The sequence below is a fragment of the Sus scrofa genome, chromosome 14 (genome assembly GCF_054392235.1).
Source record: "Sus scrofa isolate SSC_HxYL_T2T_F1_AM1 chromosome 14, Sscrofa_HxYL_maternal_Yorkshire_Landrace_v2.0, whole genome shotgun sequence".
Classification (NCBI taxonomy): Eukaryota; Metazoa; Chordata; class Mammalia; order Artiodactyla; family Suidae; genus Sus; species Sus scrofa.
In genome coordinates, this window is record NC_139396.1 from 157,715,770 (window position 1) to 157,728,085 (window position 12,316).

The following is a 12,316-nucleotide window of genomic DNA, read 5'->3' on the forward strand; positions in this document are numbered from 1 at the left end:
GGGGGGGGTTGTTTGCTTAAATATAATGACCATGTGTTTCAGTAGGGTGGTGGCAGAGGTGGGAAGGGTTGCTTCTTTATACAGTCAAACCCTGCAGGTTTTTTATCCATAGACTTGTGAAATTATTTGTTGCTAGTTATATAAACTATAATCTTCAGGAGAAAGAAAACACTCAAAGGAAGAAAGTGCATCCTCATGCTTCACACAAATCCTAAAACGCTCAGTTGAGCTTATGACAGACTCAAGGTGAAGATGGGGGGTGGGGTGGAGTCCACTTTACTAACTCTCTTCACTTCCTGTATTTTCTCAGAGAATCCCCTTTTATTTATTTTGTGCTTTTTAGCGCTGCACCCGAAGAACATGGAGGTTCCCAGGCTAGGGGTCACATCGGAGCGGCCGCTGCCAGCCTCCACCACAGCCACAGCAACATAGGATCTGAGCCCCATCTGCAGCCTGCACCACAGCTCACGGCAGTGCTGGATACTTAACCCACCGAGCAAGGCCAGCGATTGAACCTGTGTCCTCATGGATGCTAGTCAGAGTGGTTAACCACCGAGCCATGATAGGAACTCCGTAGATTCCCTTTTATAATATCTCTCAAAAATTCATGTCTGAGTGGTTGTGAGGCGTGTTTAACTTTCATGCCATGTGAGCCTGTATTGAAACTGAGCCGTAACGGTCCTCTTCTCTCCCTCGCAGGCTGTCGACTACTATTTGAAAGCTCTTAGGTCCTTGGGCACACGGGACATACACCCAGCTGTTTGGGATTCGGTGAATTGGGAATTGTCCACTACTTATTTTACCATGGCAACGCTACAGCAAGATTATGCTCCGTTATCTAGAAAAGCTCAAGAGCAGGTAAGAATAATTGCTGGATTATGAAAGAAGTCTTAACCTTACTTATTACTTAGTTCTGCAGCAGATAACTGAGCATCTGTTAGAGTCTTTTCCTGGACAAGCAGTATTTGAATGTTTTGAAAAGTCTTACGTGAGATGATGGGCTTGTCATTGTTTTCCTCCCCCTTAAAAAATGAAACAGATTGAAAAAGAAGTCAGCGAGGCTATGATGAAGTCCCTGAAATACTGCGACGTGGACTCGGTGTCTGCTCGACAGCCTCTCTGTCAGTACCGCGCTGCCACCATCCATCACAGGCTCGCCTCCATGTACCACAGTTGTCTGAGGAATCAGGTATTGCCATTCAGTTCAGGTTCAGTGCCAAGGCCCTTAAAAGATGTTCTGGTGGGAACTCCCATTGTGGCTCCGCGGTAACGACTCTGACTAATAGCCATGAGGACGCGGGTTCAGTCCTGGGCCTTGATCAGTGGGTAAGGATCCAGCGTTGCTGTGAGCTGTGGTGTAGACCGGCAGCCTCAGCGCCAGTTCAACCCCTAGCCTGGGAACTTCGTATGCTGTGGGTGAGGCCCTAAAAGGACAAAAAGGAAAAGAAAAAAAAAAAATGTTCTGGTGCTTTGCTTACATATAACTGTATAGCTTTGAAGTGCCATCTATTCTTTCAGCTGCTTGAGAGAAACTTGGAGTGTAGGTATTTTTTCCCTCTCACCCGTGCCATGTGTTTTTCCTACTATGATTGGGTCTTAATTTGAAAAATTATATATTTGCCTGGATTTTTAAAAAATATAGTTAGGTTTTGTAGTTCTGTACCAGTGGTTCTATGGTAATTTTAAAGTATCCATCTCCCGTTTTTAAAAATTTCTATTTGTGAAATAGAGCATGTATATCAAAGCACCTAGAAAATGTATGAGAAGCATATGTACAGTTAAAAGAGTAACAAAGGCGTCCTGTATACCTCACCTTGAGGTGAAGGGTGCTTTAGGGAGCCCCGGGTGCCCTCGCTGTGGAGTCTCGGCCAGATTAACTGCAGTTCTGGGCTGTTACGTTGGTAGCTTTCCTGTGTTGTAAACAGCATGTTTGCATTTTACCTGGTTGTGAGCTTTATAGAGCGAGTCCTGCTGCACGTATTCTTCTATGGCTGATTGCCTTTTACTTAACACCGTGTTTTGAGGATTCTTCCACAGCGATGCATGGAGCTGTTTGTTATCTCAGCTCAGCAGTAGTCATTGAGTGAGCATATCACAGTTTGTTTATTTGTTCTGTAATTCCTGAACTCTGGGATTGTTGTAGTTTGAGGCCATTAGAAATAATAAGATGGGGAGTTCCCGTCGTGGCGCAGTGGTTAACGAATCCGACTAGGAACCATGAGGTTGCGGGTTCGGTCCCTGCCCTTGCTTAGTGGGTTAACAATCCGGCGTTGCCGTGAACTGTGGTGTAGGTTGCAGACGCGGCTCGGATCCCGCGTTGCTGTGGCTCTGGTGTAGGCCGGTGGCTACAGCTCCGATTCAACCCCTAGCCTGGGAACCTCCATATGCCTCGAGGATCGGCCCAAAGAAATAGCAAAAAGACAAAAAACAAAAACAAACAAAAAGAAATAATAAGATGAACAGTCTCGTGTGTGAATCCTGGTGCTCAGACGCACATCCTATTTCCAAGAATAATTCAAGGCCTGAGTTGAGGGTGCTTTCCTTCAGAGAGGGTGCCTTGCTTCTGCCAAGAGTCTTGTGCTTATAGTTTTCTCAGGGATGATTTTTCTTGTTCTGTTGTTTTCTCCTTCTTAGCTCAACCTGCAGTCTCGTGGGTGTGGGTTTTCTTGTGGGTTGTGCTCATCCTCAGCACACTGCCCAGCTTAATCTGGAGACAGCCACTTTGAGCTGGCCCTAGACTCTTTAACCCTTGCCAGCAGAGGGCCCCTGCCTAAAGCCAAGTTTTCCAGGTGGCCTAATAGCCTCACAGCCAGACCAAGCTTGGGAGAGTTCCAAGGCAAATAAATCACTGGGAGAGAGAACTGTCTTTTCAGCAAGTAGTGCTGGGTCAGCTTGATCGCCACACACAAAAGGATGGAGTTGGACCCCCCCACCCCCCCACCCCCCCGCCGCCCCATAAAATACAAAAGATGTAAATGGAAGAGCTAAAATCTCTTAGGACTTAAAGAACAACAAAACACTTAAAAAGCATTTAATGACTTGAGGAATTCCATGTGGCCCAGCCGGTAAGGATCCAGCGCTGTCACTGCTGTGGCTCAGGTCGCTGCTATGGTGGGGGTTCAGTCGCTGGCCTGGGAATTTCTGCATGCCACAGGCACGGCCGGAAAAAAAAAAAAAAAAAAAAAAAAAGGTAGTTACTGTGAAAGCCCAGCCTTAGGGTTTGTTTATGTTTGGTTCTAGGTTGGTGATGAGCATCTCAGGAAGCAGCACCGGATGCTAGCCGATCTTCACTACAGCAAAGCTGTGAAGCTTTTTCAGCTTCTGAAAGACGCTCCGTGTGAACTGCTTAGAGTACAGTTAGAAAGAGTAGCGTTCGCAGAATTTCAGATGACCAGTAAGTCTTGCTTTTTTATTTCTCAGATGTGTATGCATTGGCTTAGTGTTGGATTGTCTTAGATTGAGGCAGCCCTGTGGATCTCTCTCGGATGTAAGTAATGTTTCTCTTTAATTTGCCCATCGTTCATGACTTGGGGTAGGGATGTTTTTTGAAATGCTTTTTAAAACCTAGAGAAATGCATTCGATTATGTTCAGTGACTAGAAATACAGAAATAGAGCCTATGATTTCTTATTTCAAAAAAATTTGTGACCAGCCAGTTTGGACCATTCAAGATGTAAGTCCTCTTGAATGGATGGGAGCGGAGCAGCAGTGGTGATGGAGTGGGGGCCTCGCTGGTCCCGCCGAACAGAGAACTGAGACTGCAGCTTTTGACTGTGGTTCTAGAACAGGCTTTAACTGCAGAGCCTGAAGATGAATTGGGAGGGAGCAGGAGGGTAAAAGTGAGACCTTTTATTATTATGTCATTTTCCGTGACAGGGAGTAAGTGTCTCCACTGCTGAGTGGCTTTTTTTTTTTCTTGCTGAATCTACTCTCGCTCTTGTTCCCTGCTCTGCGTCTGCAGAGAGGGCTTATGAGACTTATCCTTCGTGTGGTGAAGAAACAAGAAACCTTTATTTGAAATAGAGCAATTCATTGGTTTCATTTCAGTTGGTTTCTTCTGTAAAATTAAATAAATTTAATAACACACATAAGACTGTTTCTGTGGTGTCTCTGGAAGGATGGAGAAGAAACTGATGGCCTTGTCGCCTCTGGGGAGGCCTGGCGGGTGGCTTTCACCGTGAGGCCATGCGGACCTGTACTGTACATTTTGGGAATGTATCACCTATTCAAAACAGTTTTTAGGAATACTTAAAATACCTTTTTACCTTTCTTTGCCAGTATGTAGTGCATAGTGCAGTGTGTGAGGTGGTCACCCAGGATTAACGGTAGCTCCTTCTGGGGTTGGGCTGGCGTGATCTTCTTTTCCACTTGGCATCTTTGAATTTTCTGCCATGTTTGAAATCCTGAGAGTGAACAGCATCATTTTTTATTTAAAAAAAAAAAAAAGATACTGGGACAAATTTGCTAAGATGATAAGTGTGACTCATTTCCCTTTCAAAAAAAATGTTTAATACTATGAGTATAAAACAAAGTTTAGTGAGGCAGGGAAACATTTACTTATGGCTTTGTCTAGGCTTATTTTCTCTAGGAATAATTACTAAACAAAAAGTTGGATTTAGAAGATTTCTTGGCATTCTCATGAGCGTTTGAAAAGCAGAATTTTCATAAGTACATCCGCGTTGGCTGGGTTTCTAGATTTCCGTTTAAAGGAGTGATCACCCTGTGTTTGACATTCTAGGTCAGAATAGCAACGTCGGAAAATTAAAAACACTCTCTGGGGCTCTTGACATAATGGTGAGAACTAAGCATGCATTCCAGCTCATCAGAAAGGAGCTTCTAGAGGAATTTGACCAGGTAACTGGAGAAAAGATTTAGCATTGTGTTTTATGTGTCTTGAGCTAAATGCTGCATGACGAATGTATGTAGTAGGCATGTGGGATGCATGTATGTATTGTGTGTACTAATAGACATATATGCTCTGCGTAAAAACACATGAACAGTGATTTATTATATTTTCTTGGATTATTAAAACTTCTTTAATTTGCAGGTATATCTTTTATATTTTAATTTTTTTTCTTTAAAAAGCCACATAGATCTTGGTTAGTAAGGCCCTAGGAATATAAAGTAAGTCTCTGTTAAGTTTTGCTTTTGTTTTTGAAAGAAAAGTTTCCTGCCTACTTTTATTTATTTATTTATTTATTTGTCTTTTTTAGGGCCACACCCCCAGCATATGGAGGTTCCCAGGCTAGAGGTCCATCGGAGCTGTAGCCACCGGCCTACACCACAGCCACAGCAACACCAGATCTGAACCGAGTCTGCGGCCAACACCACAGCTCATGAGAACACCAGATCTTCAATCCACTGAGCTAGGCCAGGGGTCAAACCCTCGTCCTCATGGATGCTGGTCAGATTCGTTAACTACTGACCCACAGCCGGAACTCCTCTGCTTCCTTTTACAATGTCCACTGCACTGCCTGCAGTTGCACGGTGCGTGGGCTTACGCAGGCTCCTGGCCAAGGCCTTGCTCTTTGCCAGGTGTGCCCGTGTCCATGCGGCCTCCTGCTGTTTTTTTTTTTTTTTGGCTTTTCTAAGGCCACACCCTCTGGCATATGGAGGTTCCCAGCTAGGGGTCTAATTGGAGCTGTAGCCGCTGGCCTACACCACAGCCACAGCCACACCAGATCTGAGCCATGTCTGCAACCTACACCACAGCTCACTGCAACGCGGGATCCTTAACCCACTGAGCAAGGCCAGGGATTGAACCCACAACCTCATGATTCCTAGTCGGATTCATTAACCGCTGAGCCACGAAGGGAACTCCCCTCCTGCTGTTTTGGAGAGCTTCCCTGCGTCCCTGGGACACTCTAGCCTGTTACTTTCCAGGCTCTGGTTCTCAGACCAGATGGCGCCTGTTTCCATCTTGCTCCTCGAGTATCTGATATTGGGACGTCCAGAGGTTTTCTTTCACTCCGGATTAACTTCTTGTAAATAAGTGCCTTTGTTTTTTTGTCTTTTTGGCTTTTCTGGGGCTGCTCCTGCGGCATACAGAGGTTCCCAGGCTAGGGGTCTAATCGGAGCTGTAGCCGCTGGCCTACGCCAGAGCCGCAGCAATGTGGGATGCGAACCACGCCTTCAACCTACACCACAGCTCACGTCAGTGCCGGATCCTTAACCCACTGAGCAAGGCCAGGGATTGAACGAACCTGCAACCTCATGGTTTCTCGTCGGGTTAACCACTGCAACACAATGGGAGCTCCATAAGTACCTTTTAGGTCCGAGACACTTTTATCAAGTGGTTTATTCTATCAAAATGTCCTCTGGGGAAGGAGGGAGGAGGCTTGTCACAGCCTCCACCACCGCCAGCTGGGCTGCCCCCTGGGAAGAAATTATCTCCAGTTTGCTTTTGTTTTGTTTTTGCATCAAAAGTTTGCTCCGTTATAGAAACCGTGGTTCTATCACGGGGTATGAAGCTGTGCTTGTCAGGTGGCTTAGGTGAAATGCCTTTGTGTTGTTTTTAGCCTAAGAGCGAAGAGACCCCTCCAGCTGCTGAGTCTCCTCCTGGTCTTAATCGAGAAGAAGTCCTGAAGCTCCTGAGTATATTCGAGTCCCGCCTGTCATTCCTCCTCCTCCAGTCCGTCAAGCTGCTCTCTTCAACCAAGAAGAAAACAAGGTAAACTTGAAATGGTTGTGGAAGTGTATTTCCAAGCACCTCACCTACGTATGTACTTCTTACCCTGACCCTGTCGAAGCACAGGCCGTGTTTTTTTCTTGGGTTTTATGTGGATAACCCAGCAATGTAAGCGGTGTTCTTTGGTGATTGTTAAATTGAGTGAGAGTCCTCCCCAGGTGGCCTGCTCTGTGTTGAGATGATGGAAACAAGAAATCCTGCTGCCTGAGGACAAGTACCCTGTTGGTTGTCATATCCTCCCTGAGAGATAAGTGGCCTGGAGTGAAGGCTGTTTGTTGTAGCTCTGCTGATCACTGTCCTTAATAGGAAGTGAAGACCACAGTTTCGATACGCAGGACCAAGTGTACCATAAAAAGTAGGTATAGAACACCAGAGTCTCTCTAAAGTCCAAGAAATTCCTGAAGAAAACAGCGAGCTTCTCAGCAAATACACCTGTATCATCTTACGCAATTAGGTGGTTTTGCCAGAGTTGTTAGCTTGGTGCATGAAATTCTGGTAGTAAGTACTAAATCAGGAAGATAATATAAACAATATGCCTTTCTTTTTTTTAATGCAAGTACAATCTGGCCATGTTAGAAAATTTGAAAGATAGAAAAAGGAAAAAGAAAATCATTTATCCTAATACAGTTATCCTATGTGTATTTTACCAGTTTACGAAACTAGGCACAAATAATTTCTGTCTCTAGTTGTGTGTGTTTTGACTGGTATGCAGTGAAATTCATTCTTTGTGGTGCCTCTGGCAGATGCAGAGATGGGTGTCTGCTGCCAGCGTCATGACGGGGAGCAGTTCCCTCACCCCGGAAGTTGCCTCTTGCGCCTTTTCGTAATGAACCCCTCTCCTGCCCTTGAACCCTTAGTCGAGGTCTCTTACATTAATTCTGTCAGATGCCTTTGCGGTACACAATGAAATGACCGTATCATTTTCCATCTTTAATCTGTTGACATAGCGGATTAATTTTTCTTTACTTTTTGGCACGTTAAACCAGCTTTGAATTCCTGGGATGAAACTCCATCTCGGTGTGATGTGTTGTTCTTTTATGTATTGTTGCATTCCATTTCTGTTAAGGATTTTTGTGTCTGTTCATAAGGAATTTTGGCCTGTAGTTCTCTTGTAATGGTTTAATCTGGTTTTGGTGTTCTAGTGGTGCTTACCTCATTAAATTGATTGGCAAGTGTTCCCGCTCCTGTTTTTTGGAAAGATTAGAATTTACCAGTTAAACCATCTTTTTTTTTCCTAAGGCACTCCCAGGGCATATGGGAAGTTGCTGGGCTAGGAGTAGAATTGGATACGCATCGCCAGCTCCGAGCAGCATCTGTGACCTACATTGCAATTTGTGGCCATGCCAGATCTTTAATCCACTGAGCAGGGCCAGGGATCAACCCTGCTTCCTCGTGGACACTATGTCAGGTTTTTAACCTGCTGAGCCACGACGGGAAGTCCTGGTGAAACCACCTTAATGGCTTCATGAAGAGTTTTAACAGCGAGTTCAGTTTCATTTCGTAGATATAATATTAATTCAAATTGTCTTTTTCTTCTTGAGTGGAAGTCTGTTTCATCTGGACTGAATATATAGGGTCACAATATCCCCTTATTAGCCTTTTAATGTCTGAAGGAGTTTTTAGTGATAGTCCTTCTCTCATTCCTGATATTGGAAAGTTTTATCTTCTCTCCTTTTGTTCCATTTAGAAGTTTATCAATAAATGATCTTTTCAGAGAACCAGCTTTTGGTTTAGTGGGTTTTCCCCTCATTGTTTTTGGTATTCAGTATCATCAGTATCTGCACTTGCTATGTATTTCCTTGCTTTTGTTTATTTTGAGTTTAACCTCCTCTTTTTCTAGTTTCTTAAAGTGGAAGCCTAGATTACTAATTTGAGATCTTTTTTCCTTTTAAATATAAGCAAGCCCATGCCACTATAAATTTTCTTCTAAGCCCTGCTTTTGCTGTATAGCCCTGCTTTTGCTCTATCTCACAATTTTTTTTTTTGTCTTTTTTTTTTTGCCATTTTTTGGGCCACCCCTGCGGCATATGGAGGTTCCCAGGCTAGGGGTCCAATCGGAGCTGCAGCTGCCAGCCTATGCCAGAGCCACACCAACGCAGTATCCGAGCCGCATCTGCAACCTACACCACAGCTCACGGCAACGCCAGATCCTTAACCCACTGAGCAAGGCCAGGAACCGAACCCACAACCTCATGGTTCCTAGTCGGATTCGTTAACCACTGCGCCATGAGGGGAACTCCTCTCACAAATTTTGATGTATTTTCTTTTTCATTCAATTCAAAATAATTTTTTAATCCCCAAGACTTCCTCTTTCATCCCTGTGTTATTTAGACACATGCTGTTTAATTTATGAATATTGAGACTTTCTGGATATATTTGTTATTGATTGCTAGTTTAATTCTCTTATGTGCTGAGACCATTCTGTTATGTGCTTTGTATGATTTGTTTCACGTTTGTTTAGATTTGTTTTATGACCAAGAATGTGGTTTGCCTTGGCAGGTGTTCCACATATTTGAAAAATATGGGTATCCTACTGTTTGGCCGAGAGTGTTGTGTAAATGTCAGGTTAAGGTGGTTCAGAGTGTTGTTGAGCTCTCTTGTATTCACACCGACTTTCTGTCTGCTTCTTCTGTCCGTTACTGAGAGAATTGTGTTGAGGTCTCCAGTGACTGTTGTGTGGATTCGTCCGTTTCTTCTTTCAGTTCCACTTGTGTTTTGTGTGTTTTGAGGCTCTGTTAGGTACATACATATTTGGGATTGTTATATTCTAGAGAATTGACCCCTGTATTGTATAATGTCCATTTTTGATATTAATATAGCTACTCAGCTTTCTTTTGGTTAATGTCTTTTTCCATCTTTTGTTTTCAACCTAAGCCATTTGTTTTTTAAATTTAATGTGAGTTTCTTACAGATGGCATATGATTTGAGTCTTGCCTTTTTAATCCATCCTTATCATTGGTGTCTTTAGACCAGTCACGTTTAGTGTGATTATTGATGTATTTAGATTTAAATCTGTCATCTTGCTATAGCTGTTTTCTGTTTGTCGTCTTCTGCTTTAACATTTTCTAGAATTCTTTTTTACTTTACTATTGATGTGTTAGTTATACCCTTTTTACATTTTTGTTAGTTGACCCAGAGTTTATATCTCTAATCACGCTCCCTTCAAATAATATTACACTGCTTCACAGGTGTGAAGACCTTAAAACGATATGCTCCCAGTTCTTCCCTTCCGCAGAAGGTGCTGTCCTCATCATTCACGTTACTTTGACACGTTACAGGCAGATGCTACACTGTTACTGTTTTTACTTACACAGTAGGCTTTTTATCTATACTTTTAAGAGAACAGGGAACTTGTATTACCTTCTCTTCTTCCATCTCTAGTGCTCGTCTTTGTGTAGAGATCATTTTCTGTGTGGTATCGTGTTCTTTCTACATGAAAAACTTTTTTTTAATGTTTTTTGTAGAAGAGGTCTGCTGGAAATGAATTCCTCCTTTTTTGAGAAAGTCTCTATTCCTCCTTCAGCCTTTGGAAGATCTTTTGGCTGGGTATAGAATTCTAGGTTTACAGACTTTTTCTTTCCACACTTCAAAGATGTCACTGCTTTGCCTTCTGGTTTGTGCATTTTCTGACCTGACCAGAAGTCTGTGGCTGTTCTTATCTTCGTTCCTCAGTATGTCATGTGTCTTTTTTTCTCTAGTTGCCCTCAGACTTTTTCTTTCTTTTTTCCTCCAGTGGTGTGGGCATAATACGCCTAGGTCATAGGATTTTTTTCCCCCCTCTTTAGTATTTTTATTTCTTCTCCATTTTCTTTTTCTCTGGCTCCATTTAGACCTCTGTCTGACTCGTCAGTATTCTTCCACAGCTTTAGATATTCCTTTTTTTCTTATGCATGTTTGTTCTTTTTTGCATTTCAGTTTGGGTGGCTTCCCTCCACCTGTCGTCTTCACGCGTGCTGACTCTTGGCTGTTTTGTGTCACATGCAGTTGGCCTTGTCGGAGGCCTTCTTCCTCAGTGTGTCCTCACTTCCAGTGTTTGCCTTGGTTCTTACTGTGCTCTGCCTCCCTCTGCCCACGTTCCCAGTTGGGTGCTGCCCATCGTGCACATGTTCCATTTGAGCCTTTTCATCGTTGTTTTAAATCCCGTCAGGTGGTTCCGACCTCTGTGGCGTTCTGAGTCTGGCTCTCTTCCCTGCCTTTCTCCATCTTGTGGTTGTTTGTGGGAGAGGCGGCAACTCCTCTAGGACAGTAGAGGCTGACGGAGGTGATAACTAAGCCTGGAAGGTTTGGGCACCTGTCTCATTCAAGGCCCTGAGTGTGGGGCTTGAGTTCGTTTTTCAGGCCTGGAGTTGAGCTGTAGCTGAGTCTTTCTTGTTGCTCAGGTTACCCCCAGGCACCCCCGTTGGGGCAGAGCAGCTTTGCAGAGGCTGCTCATGACGTCTGTACCTTCAGTGTTAGGTCTTCTTCATGCAGCCCTTCAGGGGCCTGTCTTCCTGCACCTGCAGCTCCCAGCCATGTTCCACTCTTGCTGGTCCTTCATTGCTTCTTATCTGTCAGGGAGGGGAGGGGGAATGGGCCTGGCTGAGTCTTGGGGATGTGTGGCCCCCCCCCCCAGGGCCAGCGTTTCTTCTGCTTCACTCACCCATACCATGGCGGTAGCTCTTTGCCTTGCCCAGGGCTGCACTGGGCACTTCCTCAGGCCTCTGACCAGGCTCTTACATGAGCACCTGCTGTGTTCTTACACAACAGCCCCTGGAGCCCCCACTCCCCCACTTATCAGCCCTCTTGGCCACTACCAACTCATTAACTGTTTTAGCTGAATTCTTTGGTCCACACCCAGGTACATCTGCCCCAGGTGAAGAAGTGTTTCCCAGGATTAGCCTGCCTGTCCTTAGTTTTCAGACTTGATCCCCAGCTCTGTGATGGGTGCAAGCAGGTTCATGACCTTGTAGGTGTGTCCTGCTGCTGCTGCTGTCGTGAGGGTGGGAATGCTACTTTGTCCCCGCTCTCTACACCCTGAGCAGAAACTCCCTCGAATGCTGGTCTGCGTGATTCTCTCTGGCCTTAGAAGAGAGGCATGCTGGGTGGTGGTGCACTGCCAGCTCAGCCCTGTTGTCGGTCCTGGGCAGCTGCCCCATGTCCTGTCACTGGTGCACAGAAAAGGTGTTGGTCCCTGTGTGACCAGATAGCAGACACGTTGTCCTTTGAGGGACTGCCAGGCAAAGGAGGCTGTGCTGGCCGTGACCTTCAGTTGGAAAACTCATGGTGGATGCTTCCTGTTTAACAGCAGTGGATACATTTTGTAATTTTTTTCTTGGCAATAGAAATATGTGAGATGGGAGAAAACCAGTAATTCATTGTCAGTGTTTCGAGTTAGTAGCTAAGGTGTCCAGTCTTGGAGTTTAGTCTTACGGTAGCTCTTATACTCACACAGTCGCATGGGTGACTCAAGTAATTTTTGTCACAGTGGAAGGTCCTCTAACCTTCTGTTTATTCAAGTTATTACTCTTCTGAGTTTTAATCTGAACTTTTCATGCATGATGCATAAAGTTCTAGTTAACTTGTATTAGTTTTTTAAAGTTTATTAAAAGGCTTAAATATGCTGCATGTGTTAGTACAGTTAATACGTTGG

The 12,316-nt window shown here is 44.4% G+C and overlaps 1 protein-coding gene across 11 annotated transcripts in view; it reads left to right on the top strand.

Annotated features, from left to right (window-relative positions):
- EDRF1 (erythroid differentiation regulatory factor 1) overlaps positions 1-12,316 on the top strand; it is a 43,443-nt gene that overhangs the window by 28,365 nt on the left and 2,762 nt on the right. For all 11 annotated transcript variants that reach the window (XR_014827149.1, XR_014827145.1, XR_014827146.1 and 8 more), the window contains 5 exons: positions 700-858; positions 1,040-1,189; positions 3,241-3,394; positions 4,738-4,853; positions 6,518-6,669. Coding sequence is in view for 6 of the 11 variants with exons in the window: in XM_003359396.5 (XP_003359444.1) it covers positions 700-858; positions 1,040-1,189; positions 3,241-3,394; positions 4,738-4,853; positions 6,518-6,669 (731 nt within the window). In the remaining 5 variants the exon portion in view is untranslated. The remainder of the gene's footprint in view (positions 1-699; positions 859-1,039; positions 1,190-3,240; positions 3,395-4,737; positions 4,854-6,517; positions 6,670-12,316) is intronic.